This window comes from Gallus gallus, chromosome 17, assembly GCF_016699485.2.
Source record: "Gallus gallus isolate bGalGal1 chromosome 17, bGalGal1.mat.broiler.GRCg7b, whole genome shotgun sequence".
In the NCBI taxonomy this organism is placed as follows: Eukaryota; Metazoa; Chordata; class Aves; order Galliformes; family Phasianidae; genus Gallus; species Gallus gallus.
The window spans coordinates 2,077,011-2,104,430 of NC_052548.1; the positions used below are offsets into that span (position 1 = coordinate 2,077,011).

General features: G+C 49.8%; 1 protein-coding gene across 6 annotated transcripts in view; it reads right to left on the reverse strand.

Moving 5' to 3' along the window:
• Positions 1-27,420, reverse strand: part of RGS3 (regulator of G-protein signaling 3) — a 64,334-nt gene extending 36,914 nt beyond the window's left edge. Inside the window, exons 1-14 of one of the 6 annotated variants that reach the window (XM_015279301.4) lie at positions 27,239-27,420; positions 22,538-22,588; positions 21,087-21,145; positions 20,443-20,537; positions 19,517-19,585; positions 18,811-18,871; positions 17,061-17,151; positions 16,405-16,472; positions 12,445-12,526; positions 11,593-11,698; positions 11,002-11,341; positions 10,521-10,560; positions 6,911-7,101; positions 5,383-5,466 (exon numbers count right to left, since the gene is read on the reverse strand). In XM_015279301.4, the coding sequence (XP_015134787.2) occupies positions 5,383-5,466; positions 6,911-7,101; positions 10,521-10,560; positions 11,002-11,341; positions 11,593-11,698; positions 12,445-12,526; positions 16,405-16,472; positions 17,061-17,151; positions 18,811-18,871; positions 19,517-19,585; positions 20,443-20,537; positions 21,087-21,145; positions 22,538-22,588; positions 27,239-27,323 (1,422 nt within the window). In that variant the 5' untranslated portion in view covers positions 27,324-27,420. Of the gene's footprint in view, positions 1-5,382; positions 5,467-5,563; positions 5,650-6,910; positions 7,102-10,520; positions 10,561-11,001; positions 11,342-11,592; positions 11,699-12,444; positions 12,527-14,701; positions 14,931-16,404; positions 16,473-17,060; positions 17,152-18,810; positions 18,872-19,516; positions 19,586-20,442; positions 20,538-21,086; positions 21,146-21,228; positions 21,575-22,476; positions 22,589-27,238 lie in introns of those variants that run through there. The other 5 variants (XM_040648931.2, XM_040648932.2, NM_204459.4 and 2 more) reach the window with 5 other exon arrangements.

The window sequence follows — 27,420 nt, forward strand, 5'->3', positions numbered from 1 at the left end:
AATCACATAAGAAGCATTTGCAGGTAACATTGTGCTTTAACGAGAAGATGGGACTGATTGAATTCAGGATGCAGAGAAGATAAAAGCACGGTTGGTATGGGTTAGGTAAGAGCATCTCCATTAGATGCTGCTTCCTGGAAGACATCTGATTACAGAGCAGCTCTGCACAACGGGGTTTATAGGGAGTTACAGAGCTTCTGTGAGCCACAGGGGGACAAAGCAACGGCCAGGACTCAGCAGATCCCACTCACAGAGGTTGGAGAGGGACCTCCTGAAACTGAGTCAGGAGTGAGCCCCAGGTAGCAGTTGTCAGCTGGTGTGAGAGGGGAGAACTGCAGAGAGCATCTGGAGCTCAGCCTGGGGTGGGCATCACAGTGCTGACATGCCTCCAACAGCCCCTTACAACAGATCTGGTATCTGCTACGTGAAGTCATAGGGCTCAAAGAGTAGGCACAACTCATCCAGGCTCAACACAGAATCCTCCACTGCTGGTCCTTGAAGAGTCAGAGTACCACTGTCTGTTTCCCAGAACTAAGTTTCATACCTCAAAAATGAGACAGTAAACAAATGGGATGATGAAAGGGTTCCTCTGAAGAAAAGAATAAGCACACCTGTGCCATTATTAGAGTTAAAGGCCACATGGCTGCTGTCACACAGACGATTCAGTGGCTACGAGCAGACTTTACAAAAAATCTGGTCGTAGAGGCTGGCACTGGAGTTCATCTGAGTGAGTTCTGCACCATGGCAAACCACAGAGCCCGTTCTGCTCATAGATCTGACTCTACCTACAGAGTACAGTTGGCAAATCATTGTTACCGAAGGAAGAGGTACATTTAGAGAGGCTCCTAAAAAAAAAGAGAGAGAGAGAGAGAAAATGAAAGCCAGGAGATAAGGTAGAAAGTGATGAGTCAGTATGCTTTCCCAAGATGAGAACAGAGGATCACAGAGCCCTGCAGAAGGAAGGTCATCACCCTGCCTTACCAAGAAAACATGGTAACAGAAACATAACAAAAAGGTGCCTGCAAATTAAGCCTTGCAGCCCAAGTACCTCTGCATTCAAGCATAAGAATAGTTACCCCCATCCTGTTTGCACATCTACATATAGCAAGCCATTGCCATTGGGGTTACAGCAGGGAGGAGCTGGCACTTGTCACTGCAGCGATGTATCAGCAGAGCCATCACAGGATGGGGCACGCAGACCCTGCCTGCTGAGCCAGGCTGCATTCTGAGACATCTCCCTCTTCTCTTGCTGTGGTTCCGTAGTCATGCCCAGCAAAACAGAGGGAGATCTTCTGCAACCAAGTTGTCAGATGCCAAAGGAGAACATGGCGATGATCCCCTGCATCACTGGACAGAGACTGCTGTCTGAAATTGGCTAGAGCAAGGTATCTTGAACACGCATCTTCTGATCCACACACATTTTGTGTATGTTTATCAGCACTGGGATCTCCTCCAACAGAAATAGATGCAATCTCAAAGAGAAAGCCCAGTTGGAACAGTACGAAGTTAATGTGCGCAATTTGTTGGGTTGAGTTAAATGGATGAAACTGTCTTTAATTTTCTTCAGATTTTCCAGATCTATACATATCTTAATTATGCTCTTATGAGCCCATACTCTAGAAAGCAGACATATCTGCTGGGCTCACCTGACCACAAACAACGTCGTTCCCTACATGCAGAGTGTGAATGCCCAGACAGTTGTATTTGCTGCTCCCCTGGTCATACGCTCCAAAGTCACAACTTCCTGGGCTGCAGCTTCACAATGGCAGTTATTCACTTGGTTTTCACAGAAACCATAGGATTAGGAGCCCAGGAACAAAAATAATCAAGCTTCCACAAGCTTAGTATGTTGGCATTTGTGAGAGCCACCATTCAACTGGAGAAGTGGCCTAAGCTTTGTAGAGGGAGTAGGTGTATGCTCACCAGGCATGGTGATTTGGAAATGGGCACAAGCTTCCTGGATCAGGCAATCTTTCCCACCCACAGAGACATGGCAAAGCCTTTGGGCCACTGCTTTACACACTGCAGCCCTAACTGTCTAAGCATGCTCTATTGCTCCTGGATTTTGACTTCTGAATGTGTCCATTCTAAATACGTTTCCTTCTAAGACACCCCAACAGTCCAATAACCCACAATGTGCTTAGACTCTTTTACCACCTCGTGCATTTCTTCTGTTAAGATTATTGGCAAGATATTCAGCAAGGAGTTTACATGCTCAACTAAATTTCAATGAAGACACATGACCACATTTGCCAAAAGCAGATCCATGGTGCAGGCTCCAGTTGTCAACATGGAACCTCACACCTTGGTTAACTAGAAGCAAAGGACCCAAAGGGTCACACACCCACACTCAAGCATCAGCATAAGCAGTGGCTCTGCAGATGAGGAAATGATATCACCTGATCAAAAAATGACAGAGATGAGAATATAAAGAGGCAATAGAAAAGAAAGGACAGAGTGAGAGGAATTAGTGTGGTGGAGGTAGGAGGTAAGTGCAAGTTTCTGGTTTCTCACCCAAATGAAACTGTCTAAAAACAGATCATGAAACATCCGTGCCAGAGAGTAGGGTTTCAGTTAACCCACTGTGTAGGCCAAACCCAGCCACCCACTAAAACAGGGAGCTACAGATCCAGCCAAGGCCCAGAGTGCCAAGAATTTGTATTCAGCACTTGGGACAGAAAACCCTAGGCAGGTCAGCCCCTGTTCCCCAGGGCTCAAGGGAGGGCTATCCTGACCTACAGACCTGCCAGGATGGCAAAGCAGAGAGCTGAGAAGGGGTTGAGTGTAATGCACGTTGTAAAGGCTCCTCAGGGAGTTTCCTCAGGGAAAATTGCCTCCAGGTGCAATACAGAAACATCAAAAAGGACAAAGCCTGCATCCAACACCTTGCACATAATTGTCCGCATTGTGCTGGTTCCTCTGGCACTCTGCAGGTTGGAGGGATTTCAGAACATCATAAAAATGGGAATTGCAACAAAGTCTAGACAGGATGTGATTAAGGCTTGAATGAGGATTGCCCCAGAGGTAAGGTCAGAGAAAAGACAGGTCCTGGCAAGCCTCCAGAGAGATAGGTTGTCTCCTTCAGGGGATGGGAGAGGGTTTGCTCAGTGACAAGGACGCATTGCCAGACATGGAAACTACCACGGGGTAAAGAGTCTGGTTTAAAAAATAAAAATGACACAGCATCTCAATTCCTAACCCCTGCACCTAGGCTTTCCTCTCTTCAGTCACTTGGGCAAAGCAGAATGAGGTGCAGAAAGTAGTCCTGCAAAGTGTAGAACTCCAATTTGAGAGGCTGCAAGGGAAAAGCAGCGAAAAATGGAAAGTCATGTGAAGCAAGGAAGAAAGAACTCATCAGAAACAAGACAGCAGAGAAGGGAGGAGGGGGAGTAAGCTCAGGTCCATTGAAAAGAGAAGTAAGAGTCCTTCTGCACTTGGGAAATTCCACTGTGGCCAGGCCACCTGTGGTCTTGTTGGCCTCAGAAGTTCATCCACAGCCTATCAGGACTAAAGCAGATATCCTTGCTCCACAGGAGAAAGGAGGCCTCTGACTTTCCAGAGAAGCACACACCAATTCTCAGAGCTCTGCAAAGCCCTGCAGTGAAGCTGTAAGTGACACACTGCAGACAGGAGGCAGCCATTCCCCAGGAACATGGCTGATGTCCTGGTGTTGCTTCCTACAGCTGTTGCCTCCTGGCTCAGCCGAGCTCAGCCCCACACCTGGGTTCACACTGAGGGAAAGGCTCCTGCCTCCCAAAGCAGTCTGCCACATGCTTGTTCCCATTCACTGCTTCTGTTTATTTCACTGTGCTTAGTCACAGCCTCTTTCCTTGTCCCTCTGCCAGGCATGCAGAGTTATAACATCCTCAAGGCACCATCATTCTCAGAGGCTGTCTAGTGCTCCTGGCCACTGTGCAGCATCCTGCCCTTCCCTGGCAGCAGCTCCAACTGGGAAATCCTCTTCCCAGCTGCACACTCATCCTCAGGGCATCATTAGCAAACAGAGAGCCCTTCCTCTGAGGCATCCTCCTAACCCTTTCCACAGCTGGATCTCCAAAATAGCTAATGTGGCCATTGGGCAACAGAGCAGCACACCTCCTCCAAACACAATCATCCTGAGACTGTGCTTCGTCTACCTTCAAACATCCTTGTACATACAAACATGCTTCACCCAGACTAAAAATGGCATTAGTTACTCAGACATAGTTTACATTTGGCTGCTTTTACAGTCCTCTGAGACGGACCTGAAAGTAAAGAACACAAACCCACATAGGAGGATTATCCTGAACACAGGCTGGCCACCATATTTCCAACCATCATAGCACCACTGTGCTACACAGCCACGTGTTTTATTTACGTTTTCCTTCATGCATGCACCCTGAAGACCCTGATGAGCAAAGAGCAGCAGGACAGACAGGGGAAGAGTTTTATCTACAAATCAGTGACAAGTTTCCTGATGAGTGATGCAATTTTTCATGTACTCAAGCAGACAAAAAAAAAGAAATAAGACAAAATAAGGGATGAATTACATGCTGAAAGCCAAAGAGAGAGCGAAGAAAGTCATTTAGCACAGTCTTGAACAGCTTTCTACAAGCCAGCAACACGGTATGTTTCAGGGATTCTGCTGTCAGCTGCCCAGAAAACATTACACAGAAACTAAATTACTCAAATGAAAGTTCCTCTGTGACTCTGTGAAGATGACACATTGTTCAGTCCAACTAAATTCAAAACACATGTGTTCTGTACAGTAGTGAGATTCACTGACAATGCCCCAAAAGGCACTGTCACTGCTCGGCACTGCTGAGCAATGCCCAAGTGAGCAGTTCTGGCTGCCCAATGCTCTGTGCCATTCACTGAGATACTTCCTCTGTCCAAAATTCCACAGTTTAGACTTCACTGATGGATTTTTAATATACCTCCGATAACACAGAATCGTAGAATCATTTGAGTTGAAAGAGACTTTTAAAGGTCCTCTAGATCAACTCCCTGCACTGCAGAAAAGAGGCTGAAATAACACAGTGGAGAGGACTTTGGACAGGACTATCAGGAGCTAAACTTCTGAAGAAGCCCCATGGTGCATTCTATGGCTAGATCTCTACGCTGGCACGAAATATTCCTAATTTCCCTCTTTCTGGATCTGCCAGAGGATTTGTTGTGTGCATTTTCTCCTTCATGAGCATGAAGGAAAAGTTGACTTCCAGCAAAATAAATAAATAAATAATATAAAGCACTGACATTTAGTTTATCCCAGCATAAACTGACTACACATTCTTTCCAACTACTAAAAGTCCAGCACAGTAGTGCGCTCCCCTTCTCAATCTACCTTATGAGTCTGCAGAAAAGTGAATTTAGAAAGCTCAGGCAGCACAGAAATAGCCTTACCTGGATAGTCCTGCTTCTGCTCTCGTGAAGAAGCAGCTCCTCTGACAGAAGCAGAGTCCGGGCTGGGTTACAAAGATCTAAGGGCTATATTTGAAATGGAAAGAAAGAAAAAAAAAGAAACAGTCAAACCTTCCACTGGAAGTGTGGTTTGCCAGAAAAACTTTCCGCCCACCAAACCCACTTTGTCTTCACTTTAAGCTATAACTCATCCAGGGAGAAGTCACCCTAAGCTGCACTCAGAAATACAGAAGTCTGCAGTCCAGCTATGCAACAAAAAAGAAAACCTTACATTTAACACCTATGTCAGGCTCATCTATAAAAAGACAATAATCAGCTGCTTACTTCTTGGTACGTTAACTGCTCTGCACCACGCGGGTTATGGGTGCTGTGCAGCAGGAAGCACAACCACAACTGCAGCCCGTTAAGTTCTCACGTCCCCTGGACAAAATATTTGCTATATGGTTCTGTGGATTACTTTCACAGCAAGTTTAAGCAAATTTAAGGCTTCTGTCCTTCCTCATGTCACATTCTGCCCTCCAGTCAGCACCTCCACTGTGTCCCATTTAACAGCAGAGAATAAGGAGAGCATGTTGGCTGTCGTAGCTTCTGCCCAGCCCTCAGACATCCCGCTGAGCAGCATAGCCTGCAGGTATGCAGTACAGGGGCTGTGCAGTATGAGACAGCAAAGCAGGAGAACTAGCTCCTGAGAGGCAGAAACAGCCCAGGTTCAGTCCAAGACACAAATTTCACAGAGGAATGGAGCCCAGAGTGCTAATTGTGTTCCTGCTGATGAACAAATGGTGCACATGGCCATGGGCAACAAGCGTGCAGTTCCTTGGCCTAGGCCAGAGTCACAGACAACACAGATCACAGGTTTGAGCCTATAGAAAACAGTCTGAGCTGCTAACAGGAGGGCTGACAGCTTCCCACAGCCTCAGAGGTGCTGTATCCATCAGTCTATCCAAATCTGCTCAGACTCAGATTTACAGAGTCAGAGCAGACCTGCTGGGGTTCTGGTCCTGTGAAGGACAAAAATGGAAGACATCAAATTTAGGTGTAATTTTAAGAAAATCATTTGTGTAACTGAGGAGCGAGAATATCCTCTGTCAATACATTACTGCTGTGCATCCTTGTCATTAATTCTACTGCAGGCCACCAAGTGGACTATAAAACCTTGGTCCACACATTGATTAACAGCATCATGAGCCCATAGTGAACTGCAATTATACAAAGCTGTTTGCTGAAGCCTGGAAACTGGGATACCTTCTTCTGATTCAAGCAAGCATCCAAGAGCCAGACTGGAAAGCTGAAAAGGGAAAATCCAACAAAGCATTGCTTGGACAGAACACAACTCCCTTAAAGAAAGCACCTGGAACTGAGTCCAGCCAGCCCCAGAGACTAGAACCCAGGCTGACCTCAGGCACTGGGAAAGGCAACCAGCTGGCACAGCAGCATGGACCCAAGGGATTGGCAGCAAGCTCTGTGCTGTGCATCAGATCCATACCACATCACGTGCAGCCACGCTTACCTGCACGAAGACGGGGAACACCAGCACTTTGGGAGCCAGTGTCACGTATGTGCCATAGCTGGAGTGCGGGATGTGTGGCCTCACTATAGTGCAGTTCTGGTAGTTCCCATAGCTCTTCATCGTCTGCACAGTCTTCATCAGCCTGGATTTTCTCCCAGACCCTGTGTGTGATTTCCCTTTGCATCCATTTCCTGGACCGAGAGAGGAAGCAGCAATACAGGGAGAATTAGGAGCGCTCCTGCAGAGCTTCTGCACACTGCCAGCTCGGCTCCTGCCCTCACAGGCTGGAGGAGGGCACAAAGAGCCCAAGAGGAATAGCTGGAGCCTGGAGCTGCAGGAACATTCATCACTCTGCTATCAAGGGCTCTCGGGGATTCATGAAATAACAGTACTGACTTCATTTCTCCTAATGCAAAATGAGATATCCCTTGATGCTTCTGCACAATTAAGAGCTACTCTCTTGCTGGGCCCATGACTTCACCCAACAGCAACAAGACAGACAGACAAAACCCAAAAGTCACAGCTGCCCCCCATTGCAGGCCAGCATGCCTTCCTGTGTTTGGGTGTGCACAGTGTTCTGCAGAATTTATGAGTACAGTACAGTACTTCAGAGAAAGAGATGTGGTGTGATTACACGCACCTCTCTTTGCAGTACTGAGTGTACAAAACAAGAAACACAGGACCCCAAGCACCTTAATAGCTTTTCCTCAAATCACACAAGCAGCAAGGAGGATCCCCCCCCATCAGGAAACTGCTGCCCACACCACCAAACCATGGCCAGTCCCTTTCCAGGTGGGGGAAAACCATCCATGACTAATTCAGGGTGGAAGTAAAACACTGGAAATTTAAACCCTGGGACATTTTTATCCACAGAGAGAGCTCCTGCCTGTATTGAATTGAGGGCATGGGAGTTCACAAAGTGCAGGAATGTAATATCATGGGGAACATCCGATGCTTTTAATCACAGCTTTCAGAAGGCATTTAGATAGGAGAAAAGAACAGAAGAGATAAACAACACTCATGAGCATGGGATCTACCCATGTCCTTCCAAATTGCCTCCCGGGAGTGATGGTTACTGAGCCATGGAGGGGGATTTACAGAGGATGACCTCACTAGGCATGAGGCTGGTTTATCATCCTCCACAGTTCTCAGCATCACGTTTCGGTGCTGGAGGAAGTCTGAGCAGCCTGACTGGCTTTTCACTCTGTCCCACTCCACTGCAAAGAGCTGTTGTCTCCATTCAAAGGAAGGATTACATGGAAGCGGTGTGACAGCCTCAGCTGGGCAAGCACAGCTTCCACTTCTACCAGCAAGCCAATGGCAGCTCCCACAACTACCTCATGCCTGCCAGACTGCACTGCTCAAAGCCAGCTGGCACTGGGTGGTATGTCACACTGGTCCCAGAATCTCTAACATAAGTAACAGTTCTCTGATTAAAAGCATTATGGATTATCCTTTATCCCTGCTGGCTGCTGCTTGGGTGAGTCCTTCCTTCCCCCACTGCTGGATATTGGTTGCTGTTTGAGTTTCTAAGTCCTTTGCTCACAACCTTTGAATATATCCAGAAAGCTTCCACCAGTGTTTTGTCACTTAGCACACTCAAGTCACCTGTGCTGTCTTAAAGCTCACAGGAAAAAACTCCAATGGAAACTGGATGTCTCTCTAACCAAATATCCACGCTCCAATGAAATACTGCAGTATCTTCTCCCTCCTAAAGCTGATGAACCAAAGCAGCTCAGATCCAGCAGGCAGACCAGGAGAGAAGTGCAGCATCAGCCCAGGACTCTCACCCACGTCTCAGGGCCATGATAGGGGAGTGCCCCAGCTCAGCTACCATGAGCATCCCTGTTCCAGCCCCATGTCCTTCTGTTCCTACCATAGCAGCTTTCAATGAGGTGCTTTCTGCTTTTGCACCACAACAAATATCCATAACTTCCTGAGCAGAATGGGCCAAAACACTTCTGAACATGGAGCAGAGCAGATAGGGTCTGGTCCAAAGCAAACACACAAACCTACCCAACATTACATGTCCCATTAAGTATTAGGAAGCAGCATGTTTACTTTCAGATAAACGCCAGCAGAGCCAGACCATACTCTGCTGGCAACTTGGCCCCGCTGTTTGCTCTCATTGCCTGCATTTGGGGTGGGAGGGGGAAGGTTCTCATGACCTAGAATGTTGTTTCTACCTCTAAGAGCAATAATCCTGGTATTTTCTCTTTCCCCTTTCTCGTGGTTGTGCTGCCAGATAAAAATCAAAGCATGAGAGACAGTCCAACACAGGACAGATACAATCTGTCTGGGCCATGCAGTTTGCTTTTCCTCTTATTCCTAAATCACCTTCTTTCATTTGAGGTGTTCATCACCTGCATGAGCCCCATCTTCTGCATGCTGGCACAGAAGCATCAGCTCCTATCATTGCTGTCTACCTCTGTACTCCTCAGGTTAACCACTGCATTCCTCTCTCTGAAGACTTATGTTTAAATAAACTCAAAATAATCATTAAAAATTACACAGGGAAGAAGCTTGAGTCTTTCAAATTATACCCTTCTGTAACAAGTCCCTGCAGCTCAGCTCATCTCAGCAGGGAAGAGCTGCAGTTATCCCAGCACAGAACAGTTCCTGCAGCTCAAGTGCAGAAAATTCATCTGTCTGCAGAGCTGAAGGGCTGGAGCCATCCAGCCACCGAGGCCTCAGCCCCACGCAGCTCCCTCACGTCCCTATCAAGGCTTTGCCAGCCCCACATTTCACCACCCCTGAGCACTGCCCAACCTTTACAGGCTGTGGAATATTTTCTAGCCTGGCACTAAATCCAAGCTTCTGGGTTGTTTCTGCCCCTGGTTTCTCAAGCTGAGTGGCAGTCATTTGTTGATAACTCCCTCAGTAAGACCTCGTGTTAGCTTCTGCTCCCTGTCCCACAGCCAGGATTCACACAGCTACCCCCAGCTCTGCTCTTCCTGCAAGTCCACACGTATCCAGTTTTCCAGGGAGACCCAGCAGATCCACTGCAGAAAGTGTTAATGCTTCCAAGAGTTTTTGAGGAGAGCTGGTCCAGAGACCATCAGAAAACCAGGAAATGAACATTTCCCAAACCCTGCACTTCAACCTGCACTGCTCTTTGCATAAATTCAACTCATGGCCATCCTCACTTACTAGTAATAAAATGAACTGCAAAGCAGGGGAAACACAATGCTAGCACCCCTAGCTGTTGCATCCTGCCCAAGAAAGGAAACACACCACATACAGACCCACAAACATGTGGGGATCTGCCACATCATAAATATTTAGCACTTTCACACTTCATGCTTTTCTCATCCCCCAGTGGAAAGTTCCTATCACCAGCCTACATTCCCCAGCCGTCCTGTGAGCTCCCAGAGACCTCACCATGATGCAATGACACCAGCAGCTGTGCTCTCCCCTCTGGGCATGGTGGCAGGGTTCTTACTTTATGGTTGATCCAGAAAGGGTGAAGGTGACACTGCCAAGAGCCACTGTCCTCAGAACGTGAGGGACTTGGTTGTAGGGCTAGGAGCAAGGATTGCTGGCACTGGATAGACTGGGTCTGGCTCTGCCAGGTGCTCTGAGCAATGTTCTCACCACATCAGCAACTTACCCTCAGTAGCATCGTTCTCCTGGTACACAGGCCTCAGCAGCTGCAAGACACAACCCAGAAAGGAAAAGCCACCTGAGGGAGGCTCAAGGCAGACTTCACAAAAACAAACAGCAAATTTCAGTGCAACAAACTCAGCAAAGCTAGAGGTGAAAATCGTCTTTGCCCTATTACTATCAGGACACGAGAGAAGTAGTTTGTGCTGCAACCTGCACGGTGGAAACACTTTTCATTATCCCACTCTCTGCATGAGCCCTGGGAGGAGGCAGCAGCTCATTCACCATGGCTCTGCAGCCTTAGTGGCAAATGCTTTAGAACTAAAAAGAAAGGTCACCCAGGGACACAGCTCCAGCTTAGAAACACGGCATGTGTTCTGGCAAACATTTAGAGATGATGGCTGAGAAGTCTGAAGCCTGGATCATGTCAGAAAGCAGCAAGCACAGCATATGCAGTAACATGAGTGTGGGGATGGAGGCAGCCCTACCTGGCTCCCTGGGTTCAGAGGCGCAAGGATGATGTAGTTCTGGTCAGCAGCAGAAGGCACATGGGACAGAGGGGGCATGGTGTTCTGGCCCCGCTTGCCAATCTCCGTGTACCTCTCCCAGCCATTTAGCATTAGCCCATCACTCCCATCATACAGGACGTGGCAGCTCCGACGTTGCTCAGGCCGCGGAGGCACAGTGCTGTTTTTCTCCCGCTTGTTGGGAGGGGACTGCAGGTCGTAGGCAGACTTGCAGGACGAGCGGCGGATCATGCCATCAGGTCCAGACTTGACCTGTGGGACAAGCCTCCAGACCAGCAGGATGATCTCTGTGGGACAGTTCCTGGAAGAGATGGTATGGGGCAATTCAGAGCCAGAGCAGCGGGCACTGAGGCATTCAGACAGCCACCAGCCCTTCCTCCCCAATCCCTGCATCCTTTCTTTCTCCCCCTCCAAAGACTCCTTTCCCAGCTTCCCGTATCCCCCAAACCCTTCCGCTTTCTGTAGCCACCCAAAGTTCCTGCTGTCCTGCCCTGGGCTCCATCAGGCTGTTCCCCCCATATCCCTGCACTGATGCTTTGGGTGAATGCTCACCGGATTTCATGTGCCAGCTCCACACACTTCCAGTGCTCCACGGGCCGCTCGTTCAGCTGCAGCACTGTGTCAAGCTGCTGCAGACCGGCCTTTTCTGCAGGGCCACCTATGGAGAGAAGGGACGGGTGAGTGTCAGTCATCTGCTGGACACAGAGCTGATAATACCAGTGCTGAGGGGACACCCATACAGCACAGCTTCACAGCTCGTCTCATTCCCTCATCCAAAACTCAACTGTTTCCCTTAACAGAGCTAAGGTTCTTTTTTACTTTAAGGATAGTATATTTTTGAGTCTGAAATGTAACACCAAGGAACTGTTTGCAATCTGTTAAGTCCAATTTCACAGTGTCTGAGTGCAATGCTTTCCTTGGCAGTTTGCTGTGTTAAATATACATTACATAAATAATACTAGGAATTAGTTATAAATTAATGCATTATTTATATGTTGGAACTACAGGATGTGAACAGATGGATCTCTGCTTCCAGTCTGCGGTCCAAACACACTGTTTCTCCCAGAGAGGACATTGCCAGTAGCTCAGTATGGGAAGCCAGGGAGATTTCCTTGTGTGCAGTGGGATAACAGAGATGCTGAATCCATCCTGGAGGCTCACACCAGGAGGATCCACTCAAGCAATTAAGGCCCTCTGCAATTCTGCTCCCTCCTGTGCCAGTCTGGCTCCACTACATACTTTCCATAGGTCTCACAACCAGCCAGATAGTTCTCACATTGGAGAGGGAACAAAATCTCTACATATCACTGTAATACAACACCAAAATAATAACACAGCAGCCTCTGTCCTCTTAAGATGCAAAAGAGTTCATCAGGAGGGATAAAAATCGAGCTGATCTTTTACCAGAGTCCACTGCCTGCACACGGACTGGGGAGTCACAGCAGATCGTGAAGCCAAACCCATCACTTCCTCGAGGGATTGTAATCTGAAAAGAGACAGCAGGGTCACTCTTTACAATAGGAAAGCACCCACTGCATGTGGTCTGTGAGCATCCCTTGTTTCACGCACATGCTACCCCACAGCCTTCAGAAATGCAGGTACACAGTGTTTCTAAAAGCAGCTGCAGAGCCCAGAGGAACTGTCCCAATGAACACTGTCACTCTGTGAACCTCACTGACAACAGGTCTCTCCTGTTCTGCAGCCAAGAGGATGAAAAGGGCCCTGAAAAACTGTGAAATCAAGCCCAAGATCAGCAGAGATGAATGACATGAGGTGAGCATTTACTTAGCACATGCAAGTCCTTGTTCATGACTTCTGCAAGCATAAGGAAAAGACCATCAAGACACTAGAAAGGAAAACCTGGCAACTTGGCTCTGATGCTTACTTCTAGCACAGCTTCTGCAAGCAAGCCACTTAAACACTTCCTCCCCAGTGGGGCAATACACAAATAGCAGCACTCCTGCTCCAGGGGAAGCTGTGAGAACCAGCACGCTCAGCCTGCCAGGCACCAGCTGAGGTGGGCTCTGTGCATCACCCCATTAGCTGCGGTATGTTTCTCTTGATGAGCTTGAATAGGATGGATGCTGTGTTGATCTAGGCTCATTTCTCCTCCTGATTCTAGAAACAATTAGATTATTAATAAAATTGTTTGGGTTTTTTTTATGGTGGCTTCCAGCAGCAGCTCAGCACGATGGTTCCTGCAATTACCTGATTATCCTCAAGACATTTGTCAAAATTCCTGTTTTACTGACAGAGAAAATAAAAAAATCTGACATGTGTGACCTGAGCTATTTTGAGAACAAATAGAGAGGAGAATCCAGCTGATGCAGCCAAGAACTGCTTCCACACTCCTTTACAGCACGAGGGCAAACCCAGCAAGCTTTCCTTTCTTTGCTCCCTGTCCCTGTTTGATTGCTCTGCCAAAATAAAAGAAACAAATAATAAAGGTTTCAAAAGAAAAAGTGTCTTTCCCTGGCAGGATCAAGTACATAGGTCCAGTCCCACCACCCTGAATATATTTTTGTCTCTGGAGGTTACTATATTCTCAAATAGGGAACATTACTGCTTGTGGCTCTGCACCCTCAAACCAACGTCACACCCTAAAAACAACACTTGGGGACCTCAGCTCTGCAGAATGTCACCAGCCCTAACAGCCCAGCATCTCTCCCAGCAGTCTCCCTCTCAGCCTAAAACTTTCCCCACACCAAGAGGGCTCCCATTGCTTCTACTCCAGCTCATGGCTCTTGTCTGCCACCTTCCCTGTGCCATCAGCAGTGCTTCCCACTGCTGATGCTTTGCTTTCCTCAGCTCCCACCACTGTGGGATTAGCAGTGAGCTCAGCATCCATTTTTGCCACTCAGCACAGAACTGACAAATATAAGTATCTGATGTAAGCTGGAAGATGAGCGGTGATGGTACAAGGCTCCAGCCCACAACGGGCACAGGCTCACTGTGCTCACAGCTTCGCTGGAAGGTGCAGCAGCAGAAATTGCTGAAATAGAGAATTGAGGAGATGTAGGACAAGTCACCATTGCTTCTGCTTTGCACAGCAAAGGAGCATGCCTGCATGAGACAGTCGCTACAGCCCTAACAAGCAGCAGGCACTTTTAATTAAGCTAATTCTCCCTGCAAACCCCACTACAGCCATACAAGATGAACACAGCAGCACAGAAAAATGCTGACCACGAGCTGGGAGTCCCAGTACAGATCCCAGTAGAAAAACTATTCCAAAGTGCAGGAGACCAAGACCTGCACCAGCAAAACTCCCACCAGAGCTGCACAGAGAGCAGCTGAGAGCCCGTGCCGGCTCCTGCACAACACCGCACGGTCCCTCGGTCATCTTTGGTTGTGGCCAGTTTCAAGTAACACTTCATTCCCATACATATTTCTGTTAAAACAACTTTAAAAGAGATCGCAGCCACCTGGCAGAGAGCTGACCCTGCAGCTATGTGCAGTAAACAGAAATATCCTTCAGCTGAGCACTTTTACAGCCAGCTGCTGAGCTGCACCCTAAGTTACACAGTAAGAACTCTGCTTCCTCCATCCACACTTAAACACTGCGGCAAAGCGCAGCAAGAGCTCAGACACCCACCCGAAAGCACTTTCCTTCTATTCCTAATATCACCGTTTACAAATGAGAGCAGATCAGCAGTGCACTCACAGCCCGACAAGGGGGAGAAAGCCCGCAGACACTCAGACACACGGAGACCCACAGGGCGGGGGGCACAGACCTGCCGGTATCTCCGCTCCGAGCACACCTTGCAGAGTCCATTGAAGCGGTTCATGGCTGCAGCCCCAAACCTCGCCGTCAGCCCATGAAAACGCAGCGTCCCGAAGCAGCCGTGCTCCCGAACTCCTCGTCTTGCACCAGCAAGGAACAAACCCCAGTCAAACTGGCATGACCGCCCATGGGAACCCAGCTCCAGAGAAGAATGGCAGGAAGCCACCTTTCACCTTCCCGGCCCCTGTCTGCGCTGTATGCCGCTTTACGATAAGCCAGAGGGCTTCCTGAAAACCCCAAGTGACAAGGAAGAGAGAGAGTTTTATATTAAAATTCCTGTCAACCCTTTAGTATTCCCTGGTCCCTGCTCTGTTGATGTGGCTTTTGTTCCCGTGGCATTCTTCAGCCGCACGGAGCACTTTGTTATTGCGACGTTCTCACAAACACTTGGAGGATGTCTGAGTGGCGTTTCACAGGCACTGACTGCACGAGCCTGACTTCATTAAAGGCATGGCTTGCACTGCTTACACTTGGAGAGGACAACAGAGTGTTGTTTTTTGTTTAATTAGAAAAAAAAATAGCTTGTTTTTGGAAGCGCAGACCCAAAGGAAAAGCACGTCCCCACGCTTTGTGCTCATGGAGTGGGATCAGAGGTCAGCTGAACTGTACCCGTGGTGTAACCTCAAAATTAAAGACAAACTCAGCCCAGCCAGCAGCAAGGCGTGGAGCAGCACTGGGCAGCTCTGCACTCAGCAGCAAGGCTTCTCGGAGGAAAACTAACATGGAGATGGAAAGGAGAAACTCGAGGAAAGCCAAGCACAGGGCCCCTTTGCAGGGCAAGGGATAGCCATGGAGGGAGGAGAGGGGCTCTGGTGCTCCCCATGAGCGGCACCTTGCAAGGCCATTAGAGCTGCTCCGGGCACGATGGCGCTGCTAGGTCTGCATGGGGAGATCCACCTCCCCCCAGCAACCATCTTTTCAGTCAGCAGCACCTCTGGAGAGGAAGGGAGGAGAGGGGCGCTGGCTTTGTTTGTCTTGCTCAGTCCTACGCTTTAAAACAAATAACTGAAAATGCAGCTGAGGGAAGCAGCAAAGCGGATTTCAGCACAGATAAATCACAGGGACGGCCGAGCCCTATTTCCGATGCAGGCCATGTGTTTGCGTTCCCATTTCCCATCTTTGCCTCTCCTATAAATCACTGAGGCTCCACCAAGAGCCTTTCCCTTCCCAGAGCAAACGGCCCCAGAAGGAGGAGGGGAGCAGACGCACCCGTGCACGGCGACGTGGAGCCAGCCAGGGACAGATGCTGCACTGCAGGCAGGCAGCCAACTCCAGCCCATTGCTCCTTGTTCCCATCACTCCCACTCAATGGCAGATACTTGGTCTCTGCGGTACTGTCCTGGACAAACAGGAGGTCCCTATTCAGCAACAGGGAGCAAGCGTGGGATTACTACACCCATTGCCTCCTTGGGTTGGGAACATTGCTTGTAAAGCCATAGCATCAATAGGGAAACTGACACAGCTCCCATCTCAGCATTATCCTTACTAACACTCTGTCCCTCCTGCTCATCTAAAACCCCTGGCACGCAGGTTGTGCTGCTTTCAGCCCCCAGTCCATGCATCTCTGGCCCAGCTGTACCCACCTTCAACTGCCTCATGTTCGCGATATCCTGGCCCTCACACGCTGCACTCTGACCTCCCAGTACTGGTTCTTAAGGAAAAAAAGAAAGAAAGACACATCAACCCAACAGCACACAGCTCCTGACATCCGCTCTCCCTCCCCACCACGTCCACACACCATAAATAAGATCATTATGTGTTATGGGACATCGCCTCTGGGCTGGGGCTGCCCCACATGACAGCAGCTGTGAGGGGGCTGCATATCTAGGGTGGGCATTGCTCCCTCACCCTGCTATCCCCAGCACATCCTCCTTTGCACACCTCAGCATTGTGGCAAACAGATCAAGGCAGGAGAGAAAGCCCATCACAGCCCCTGGGTATCAGAGCCCAGCCACAGCATCAGCCCAAAGGAGAGAGGCAGCTACAAAGTTGGGGGCCCACAGACAGCCCAAAGCAAAGTATGAGTAAAGAGCAAAGGGGAGAGCTCAGTGCCAATGCAAAGACTGCCAAACTGCCCAGGATGCTCACCACACTGATCCCACTGACCATAACATCTAATGTGGGGACACAGATTCCATAGGGCTGGGGGCTGCTCCACACCACAGCAGGGATAGACACGAGTTTAGCACCCCACCCACACCATGCCGACCTTCCCAGGCTGTTCTGGAGGGTGACGTACCTCTGCTCTTCTTCAGCCGCCGCGCAGCCACCTTCAGGTGCTTGGTCCTGCCCAGATCCTCCCCAAGGAGGTAGTACCAACCACTGATTTCCTGCATGGAGAGAAAGCAGCTCTCAATGTTGGGGCAGGTACTCCATCTCATTTAACTCAGTCTGGTTGCTCAAAGCTCCAGGGATCCTGCTGCAGGAGCTGCCCTGGCCAGAGCACGAGGCTGCCCTGGAGCACTTCTCACAGGAGACACAGATCCAGTAAAACCACCCATAACATACTTGTAGAGCATGGTGACCACACTAACCTCCAGCAGTGCTGGGCACTTCATATCAGAGCTCCCTCTGCCCCATCCCACCCATGTGGGACATCTCATTCAGGAGCCACCATCTTCCATTGCTCTCTGGGCAATCAGCAGAAGCCAGAAAACAAAACATGCCAACCCAATCCCAGGAATCAGATGAGGACTGCAGGAACCACGAAGACCAGAGAAGGTGGGATCCATTAAAAATAAATAAATAAATAAATAATGATGTTTTACATCCACAATGAGGAAACTGCAGAGCAGGGGGTATCCAGCAGCACCACATGGCCCAGGAGGCTGTGCCAGCCCTTCCCAGATACAAATGGGGTCCCAGAAGGACCATGGATTCCCCATATCCATCCCCATCCTTCCATCCTCACCTAAATGTGAGGGTAAGGTGCCTTCGGGCTGCATGCAGGGATGATCCCTGCAGTGAGAACCTGTGAAGCTCATGGCCAAAGTCTGACATCTTGCAGAGGGTAAGTATGACCAGAGCAGAGGCTGTTCCTGGGGACAGCTACTGTTCAGAGCTGCTTTAATTACCCTCACTGCTACTAAAAAAAAAACACCACTGCATATCATTTGCCCACGCTACCTCTTACTCTCACTACATGTAATTCAAAAAAACAGCTCCTTTTAACCTCTTGCTAGGCAGCAAATGTCCACACCTCAGGTTATTTGTGAACACTCCTCAAAGCCCTTTCAGCCTGTCTGATGTGCCAGCACCTGGTCTGGGCTGTCCAGGGATAAAATCCCTAACTGCCAATGGCTAGGATGGAAGCTTTCAATGTTTCAGTGGGTCAACAGAGGACATTCACAGCAGCAGCTTTGCAGCCTCCTTTAGAAAGGCAAAGCCAGCTACATGAGAGCTGTATTACCCAGCAGCAGCCAGGCCGGGGCAGCAGCAGGGACAGACCTGCAGCAGCAGGGACACAGCCTGGCACAGAGTCTACCTTGCAGCACCATTGCTACCAGGAACACCCTCAGATGTGGACACCCCTACATTTGCCCACCCCACACTCATCTCAGCTGTAGAGCCCTGTCTGCTTAGTGCAGGGAGAGAGGCAGAATCCTCTTCCAAGGAGTGTGTCCCCACCATCCATTGGTTACCACCCAGAGGCTGCAGGACAGATGTGACAAGTGCCAGCAGGCTGGGTAAGGCTGGTCCCATCTCCCAGCCCTACACAGCACTCATAGAAGTCACATCTCTGCACCCCCTGGTGCTGCTGAGTGTGTCCTCACTGAAAGGAGTGGCAATCCCCTGACCTAGGATCCCTCCTCTGCTCCCCACCCCTGCCTCCAGCAGTGGAACCCACGCCAGCTCACAGTGGCTCTGTACTGGCAGGTCCCTGGACACCCTTAGTGCAAAGGGCCAGCTGCTCCCTGCTCCTGCCCTGAGGGTGCACTACATCCACCTGCTCAACTCATTCCCACACACAGCACTCCAGATGGAGGTACCTTGTCCAGGGTCAGGAGGGACTTCACACCAAAGCTCATGCACCCAATCAGTTTGCTCTGCCTGCAAGAGAGTTGGAGACCATCAGTGCACACTACTCGAGACCTCCCCCAAGGACCATTTCCTCACCTGCACCCCTTTGCAGGGACCATGCAGATATCCATGCCTACACTGGGAGCTAGACCATGTCCAGGACATGCTCCTCTCTCCATGCTTGGAGCAGAGGTGATGTAACCACACAGTTTGGCTGCAGCAGGAGCAGGAGGGAGCTGGGATGCAGCATCCTGGTCACCTTCCCGATGCTGACAGGACCTTGGCCAAGGAGTCAGCAGCCACTTGCCTGAGCAAGTGGCACAATCTGTGAGGTGCTAGAGCCCAAGCTGCTGTGCTTTCCTCATCCCTGCATCACCCCAGGAGGTAGGGGAGATCCCTGGCCCCAAGCCCCAGCCAACAGCATAGATGGGAATGTTAAATGCTGGCTGTGGTGACTGCCACCAAGCAGCTGCATCACAGACAGAGGATGGCAAGGGCCAAGTCTCCTCTTCAGCAATCTGCACATGAAGCAGCCTGAATTCCCCACGTGCAACAGACCTGGTGTCAGGTACTGCTCTTGAGGAACTCACATGGAGTAGCCAGAGCAGAGAGCAGGTGCACTGCAGTGACAGCCCTGTCCTAAAACAATCAAAATGCAGTGCGGAAGCCCCATACCTGCAATCTCTCTCTTGGTTCCAGACTGTGACCAGGAGACGTTTCTGCTCATCCTCCTCCTGCACCAGGCTGCAAGAAGCAGAAGGGTAGCCCGTGAGCACGCTCAGCCCAGCAGAGACCAGCATAAGCTGCCTGCATGGCCACGGGACCCACACCCTCCTCAAAGGCAGGTATTCTCCACTCCCTGCACAGCCCCTGGAGCATCACCCCAGGTGGCATTCCTCCAACAAGGCATTGCTGCACTGATGTACTCATTCCTGACAAACCGCAGCATAGGGATATGACCTCCCCTAGGCAGGTGCTGGTGACACTGCTCCGGTGCTTTAAGGAGGTATCATGCAAAAGGACACACCCAATATCAATAGACAAATATGAGGAATAAGGAATTGTGCATGCTATGAAACAAACATTCTGACCCAGATTAAATGTTGCATGAAGATGGAGGTCTGACAGACATGTTTGCTAGCAATGAGGAGCTATACTGAAACATTCCATGCCATAAAGCTCCTTTCCCATGCAGAGACATGCTGGAGCTATCAGAAATCCTTTTACCTTTCTCCTCCATACTGGTGCCAACACTACTGCAGGTGCAAGGAAATTGAGTGTGTTTGCTCAACTCCTGCCCAGCAAGAGTGTCCAACTACGTGGGAATACCACTGCCACTTCGTGTGCTCACAGCTTTGTGAGCTCTGCCCAAAAGTTCAAGACATTTCAGCTATAAAAAACAGCAGAATAATGCCTGTCACTCTTCATCTCAGCAGCAAAGCAGCTCATGCATGATGCATGTTTATTACAGATCATAATGTAAAAGCAAATACATCATCTTGGCTTCCAGAGGGTGCCCCAGGACAGTGAGCAATGTTCCCCCACTGCTCTGTGGGAGCTGGAGGGATGAGCCAGAGCCATTCCTGCTCCATTGTACTCACAAGACAAAGTGCTCGTGGAAGACTGGGTTTTTGCTGTCTGGCACAGTCTTTGTTTTCTGTCTGCACTTCCGGTCGGCATCTGGCACAATTGACATCTGCATGGGGAAGCAAGCAGCTCATCAGCCATCTCAAAGTAACACCCAGCACCAGTACAGGAGAGCAGCACAGCCACTGTTACAGGTGGCTGAGCCTCAAAGGTCTGGCTGAGTCCATGCTCACAGGTAACTTAGATCTCTTTACCTTATGTCAGACAGCCACATTACAAAACTCCTTAGAGGGTGGTGGAAGGAAAATAGCAGAATATCAGGGACTGGTGCATGCAAATGGTGCTGGTCAGTCTCTGACTTGCAGCCCGCTCACTGAGGTGCTGCACTGCACACACCACAGGACAGCCAAGGGCACTACTCCTTTGGTTGCCCAGTGGGGTGCTCTGAATGGCTCTCATAGCCCTTCTTAGGGGCTCTCCTTTGCTCTTCTGGCTTTGTCATCATCATGTCAACAAAGCCATCAGCCTGGACACAAGACCAGCAACCTCTCCACATGCTGCTCAGCCAGAGTAAGGTAGAGGAGCCCAAGGAGGATATAGAAGGGATCATGCTTGGAAGAGCCAACACCAAAGCCCCAAGAGAGCAGGAATAACCTACCTTCACGTAGGAGTTGCACGGCTGGTACTCTGTCCCCATCAGACCTTTTGCTTCCATGACTAGAAAGGAAATAAAGCAGTCAGGCCCCAAAGCATCAGGAAGGCAACTCTCTGCACCTCCCTCCCTACAGGACCCTGCATACCTCCCTAGCAGCTCAGCCTTAAACAGGGGAGGAGTTCTGCCATATTTTTTCTTTATGACAACCCTGTTACAAATACCAGCATCTGTGGGTGAGGTTGGCAGCAGATGCAGTGCAGCATTCAGATGGCAAACAGCATTTCATCTGCCTGACTTGACACTGCACTGTGCTCTCTGCCCTGGAGCCAAATGTATCATCAAGTAAAATATCCACAGCCACATCCTGACTGCAGCCCCACCAATGGGGTCCCAGCTTCATCCTGGTGCTGACAGCAGGAGACCCTGTGCTTCCTAAGCAGGAGCTGGAGGTAATATCTGTGCTGCAGAGCCCAGATAGTGCAGGACAGGCTGCCAGAGTGAGGCTGAACTCACTCCTAACACGTAGAGCAAGGCAGCAGTGCGTGGCCCTAACAAGTGAGGTTGCTAGGAACCCCAGGTACTTGTTTTCCCTTTTGTTCTATAGAGCTGAATTCCATGGCAGCAATGAGCCTGCTTTGCTCACAGGAAGGGGATTTTGACTCCACTTCAAATTCTTGGCTTTTTCCTTGAGCCTACAACCATTTATTTATCCCAAAGCTCTAACAAGATCCTAGCAGGGAAAGTTCTGTGCCAGAAGACACAAACACACAGATCTTTCACTGCAGGAGCAACCCTAGTGAGCCCCATGGGTGTCTCCAGACAGGTCTTTTCCCAAGGAAAAAATTAGTTCTGATGCTCACATTGGCTCAATACCTGCCAACCAAGTGGCAGTGCTGCAGCTCCTGGGTCTCAGGTCTGGATCCCCAGGTGCTGTACAACTCTCCTTACCAGCCACAGGTAAGTTCCAGTCCCCAGAGAATGAAATTTTCAATAGAGCATTACCCATCCCCAGGGAAACACATCATGGTGCGAGCAACAGCACCACCAACCAGGACCAAGTCAGATGCATTTTTGAAGAAATATTTCTGATGTTCAGTGTTTGAACTGAACCATTTGGAAACCCTGGCAAACAGTTTCTAGCCATCTCAGATTTTCTTTTCCAAATTACATCTTTGTCTTTTTCTCTCTTCATACAGAGTGAAATAAAAACTTGACATAACCAGAACACAAAGCACACTGCAGCCACCTGGAAATGAGAGCCTCCAGAAATTTTGGTTCAGCACTAATAAACCAAAGAGCTGCTCTACTGACGGAGCTGCTCCCAACAGCCACCACAATGCTGTCCCCTCAATCTGAAGGAGCATGAAGGAGGGGATGGCAGTGCTGTATGTACTGTATGTCCTTCGTGGCTCTGGGGCCACCTCTCCACACACCCTAGGGCAATCAATGCTCACCATGCAGCATCAGGGAGCGGTCCTGCACCTCGATAGACAGCTTCAGCTGGCCTGGGAGAACAGAGAGGAGAGACAATGAGGAGGTAGGACCCTCATGCTGTCACCAGCATTCATTCACAGCATGGGGATCTCATCTCATGCTCCCCATGCACAGGGCAAAATCATCCTGCCTCCCCACCCCGGGCACAGGGGCATTGCTCAGGGAGACAGAGAAAAGGTATGGGGAGGGAATATCTGCTACCAAGGAAGTCTTTAGACTCAAAAACTTTCCAGGTAAAACTGAATACTATTTTCTCAGCGTGCAGTAAGTTTTTGGCACAAACACACAGCAGAAAGGAAGGGAGAGCACCCAGGGGGTGCTGCTGAATGAATTCAGCACAGGGTGAGGTGAGCCTTGCTGATGTATGCTGCACGTTCAATCCCCCACACCCCCCTCCGCCAGCCCACATTCAACTTTCTCTTCCCCTCCCTTGAGCTCAACAGGGCTGCATTTCCCAGGCACCCCAGGGAGCACAGGCTGGCAAGCAGACTGGCAAAGCTCCTAAAACCAGGAGTCAACACCTGCCCTAACCTAGAATTAAAAGTCTGGTTTCAGACACCTTTTTAACACCAAATAGCTGTCAGATAGTGAACAAGGCTGAGAGCTGACAGCCCCAGGAAGAGCTGTGCTGCACTGCCTGCAGACCCTCCACTGCTGAGCACGCAAGCAGGACCCAGCCAGCCCAGGCTTCCAAGCACAGCAGTACCTTTGCATCAGGGAGGGAGGAGGGAGCCCCAAGGGGCTGTGTGACTGAAATGCCACTTTGTAGCAGGTCTGGCTGGAGATCCCTCAGCCCCCAGTACCCAAGCCTTGCAGACAACCCAGTGTTATCAACACTGTGAGCAGAGCAAGAAGCAAGGCCAAGAAGAGATCAAAAGTGGCTCCGTAAGCTGGAATTGAGACATGACCACCACAGTGCCAAAATCACGGCCAAGTTTTCCAAATCCAACACTGCTTCCAAAAAGCTGACTCCCCTGGCACCAGGAGAAGAATTGGACTGATCAGCACATAGAAGCTGGGGAGGAAACTAGGAAGATAGCACTGGCTGGACTGCCAAGACTTACCCAACCTGCTACAATCATCACAGCCAGGACCAAGCTTACGCAGGGGTCCCAGCCCACCTGAAGCACATGGCAGTGCCTGGTGCTGTGCAAAGGGATGGGGACTGCAAAGAGGGGTCAAACCAGACAAACTGGAAGACCTGGCAACCATGTGTGAATTTATATCCATCAGTGTCTTTTGAAGTACTTAAAGTGAGAGGAAAATGGGAGGACTCCAACAGAGAGAAGAGGCAGGAGTAATGGAGACAAGAAAGCGCCAGACCAGGGCTCTGCAGGGTTCGGACCAGGGTGATGTGGCTCAACCTGGGCATCCTGCTGGGAACAGGTCCCAGGATGAGCCCCACAGGCAGATCCAGACTCACACTTATGTGTCTAGGATAGTATCAGCTGAAACCCTGGGGGACCCAGGCTGGCTTCTGAACCCAGACAGCCTCCTGCAGAGATGCAGGGACAAGATGAGAGCACTCTTTTCAAAGAACAAACAAAGGAGTATCCCAAAGATGACTTTGCCTGTCAGCGAAGTCACCACCTATAAGCACAGCATCCACAGCTGAAGACCACATTGCTCTGTCCACTCTGCACACAGATGACGGCAGAGCCAAGAATAAAATCCTACTTAGTTCTCACGTGTCTATAAACTCAACCTGAAGCTTCTGCTGCCTTTAAAAACTCCCATGTCAGATCCCCAGGCTCCCACTGCTTATCTGGAGCTGCAATTTGTGATTGTTGGCACTGCCCAGATGTGTCTGCAGGCAACTGATTCCCAGCATTGAACTCCAAGCAGTCACAGAGTATGAGGTTGAGGCTTTGCCATGCCAGCACAGTTATTCTCCCATTCCCATGCATGAGCAATTCCACATTAACCCTGAAATCCATCTCCAGCATTCAGACTGGCACAAAATCTCACACGATGGCCTTTGGCAGGATTTAGGTAAAACGCTGCTGAGGTGTGGAATGTGAGATTCTCCACTGAACAACACCCCAGAAGGGTCCCAGGGAGCTGCTGCCAGCATGGATGTGATGTGCAGAGTTTAGGGGTGATGCAGGGTCTCACACCCACATAATTGTTCTGAATCAACTCAAAACCAAATGTTTTCAAATGCTCCCAGAGAGTCAGATAGATGGAAAATATCACTGGCACAACATCTTCTTTAGTCCAAAGCAAAATAGCCCATTTACACTCTTTTCCTGGCATGCAAAAAAACAACAAACTAACTGGTAAACATCACTCTTGCACATATAAACATCATTTCAATTACAAAACATTTCATTTAGTAAAGACGCACCCAAGAGCTTGCTTTTGCAGGGGTGGGGATATCTTAAGGGATTGTTTAACTTGAAACAATTCAGAGAACTCATACCTCATCTTTCACTCAAAAAAAAAACATTGACAGAAAACTGTCAGATCTCTCTTCAGTTTATGTGTGTATGCGTGTTTGAGTGCACAGTCGTGTGTACGTGTGCACATACACATGTGCAAGTAAGGCAAGAAAGACAAGATGGACCTTCCTGGGTGGATAAATCAATGCAGCTTTTTAATCTCATACCAATTTATGGCACTGAGAATTTTGTGTCACCAAAGCCCCCACAGCCTTCTAAGCCAAGACTTAACTCTGCAATCTCCAGATCTCTGACCCTGTGGGAACCAACTTGCTGCTCCTCTATTAGCATTTAACAGTCACTACAGCACAAAAGTAAAATGCCAGTCTAACCGAGCATGACGAGGGGTCAGCCCAGTAATGAATGGGTGCTGGGGAGGAGAAAGGAAGCCTTTGTGCCGGGTAGTGCAGGGGGGGCAGCTCATATGCCCAGCCCTGGGCTGGGAGCAGCTGGGGCTGCACAACTCCAGGACAGCCATGGGGCCAAGGCTCTGCCCAGCAAGGGCTGGAACAAAGGACTGGAGTGCACAGGACACTGTCTACTGGTGCAGTTGGACAGAGCAGCTCAGCAGCAGCTGCTGCATTTTCTCAGATGCACAGAGCAGTAACCTTCCCTCAGGGCTGGGAAAGCAGAAACACAACGCCTACCTAGGCAAGCACTTAGGCTGCATTTTCACCACTCACCAAAAGCAAAGGGTCAGAGAAAGATTTTTTCCCAGGTTTGCCTTTTTCAGTGCATCTCTAAAATGAGCCAAGGGAAAAAGTTTCAGCAGAGAGGTCTTGACACAGCTTGTTCAGGTCACCTGACCTGGATCAAAAGTGTTAATATAAATGAAAATAGGTGCAGAGAAAAGCCAGAGGAAGAGGAAAGAGAAGACAGCTCATCCCACAGCAGGGCCCACAGGCAGCTCCTGGTTGCACACCCATTATGGAGAGCAGGGCTCATAGGACTGCCACCAGGAGGACACTCAGGACCCATCCATTTGGATGTCATCATCTGGGAAAGAAGTGATTTGAGCTGGTGGACAGAGCTGGCGCATGGAGAACAGGGATGAACCAGGCAGCAACAAACACAAGCTGGCAACCAAACAGATTCCCAACCATGAGAGAAGCTTGGTGGGCACACAGGAATGGCATATGTTGTAAGCAGGAGCAGAAGCAGGCAGGAAAATTTATTCCTTGCTGCTGATCATCTCTGGTGAATGGAAAAAATGGGTTTGTGCTCCTTAAAATGTTTTTTTAATTGAGGGCAAAGTGCAGGTTTTGCCTAGGACAGAAGAGATGAGAACCACAGGGGTGCACAGCAGGGTGCTTCTACCCCAAAGGGGCTTTCTTAGCAGCATAAGGCAGAGTATCCCAAGGCCACCATGGATCGCCTCAGACACAAGCACAGCCTTTGCAACACCATGGTCATCCCCACACATGCCAGCCACATCTCCCCACTGATAGTGGGTCCATGAAGAGTAGTGGGCTGCCAAGATCATAGAAACTCCTGAGCTGAAAGGGACCCATAAAAATCACTGAGTCCAAGGTTACTGAGCACAGACAAAGTCTTTGTTGTGAAGACAGGACGATTTTAGCTTCCAGGTTGTCTTGAGCAATTGGACACTTAAAAGCCAGCAGGGGGAAAGTGCAGCACACCTGGCTGCCCTGCTCTGCTCGCATCACCCTCTCCATGCCCTTGTGCCACGACCGCCTGCAATGCTCACCTACAAAAAAATGAGCAGCAGCCTTGAAATAAAACTTCTGCTTTAAAATTCACAGTTGGGAAGGGCAGGCAGCCTCCCCCTGTGCAGGACAGCCACTGCCAAACCATCATGCACAGAAGTGGAGGCCACAATGCGTGCTACCTGTAATGGCCGCAGGACCCAGCCACAGTCCCCCAGTGTCCTTGTGCTGTGTGGACCTGAAGAATGCCCAGCTGAGGTGGCTGTAGGAGGATCCACAAAGAGCAAAGAAGGACATGGGGACTCTGCCATAACTGTGGACAGCCCCACACAATAATCCCAGCTCATGCCCAGTCACAGGGGCAAATCAGCTCGGCAGCTGCAGCCTGGATCCAGGGCTCAGTGGAGCCAAGCATTGCCTCAGCTCAGTGAGGCAGAAACTCCATGTTAATGCCTTTAGAGCAGCTCCCACCATTCCCACCGCAAGCCACTGCAGCTCCCAGTGCCATACCACGTCCCCTGGCACCCCGAGCCACGCCAGGCTCATGGCTTACCGAAGGTGGTGAGGCAGAAGGAAGCTCCCAGGGGCTCAGCCCGGCGGGTGCAGAGCGAGACTCTGTGCACATTGCCAGGCTCCATGGCAGGACAGCTCTAATTAGCAGTAATTGCAGCCCTCCCTGTCAGGTCTGGGAAAGCTGAGCGAGTTGCAGCCAGGAGGGACAGGCTGGCCAGCAGT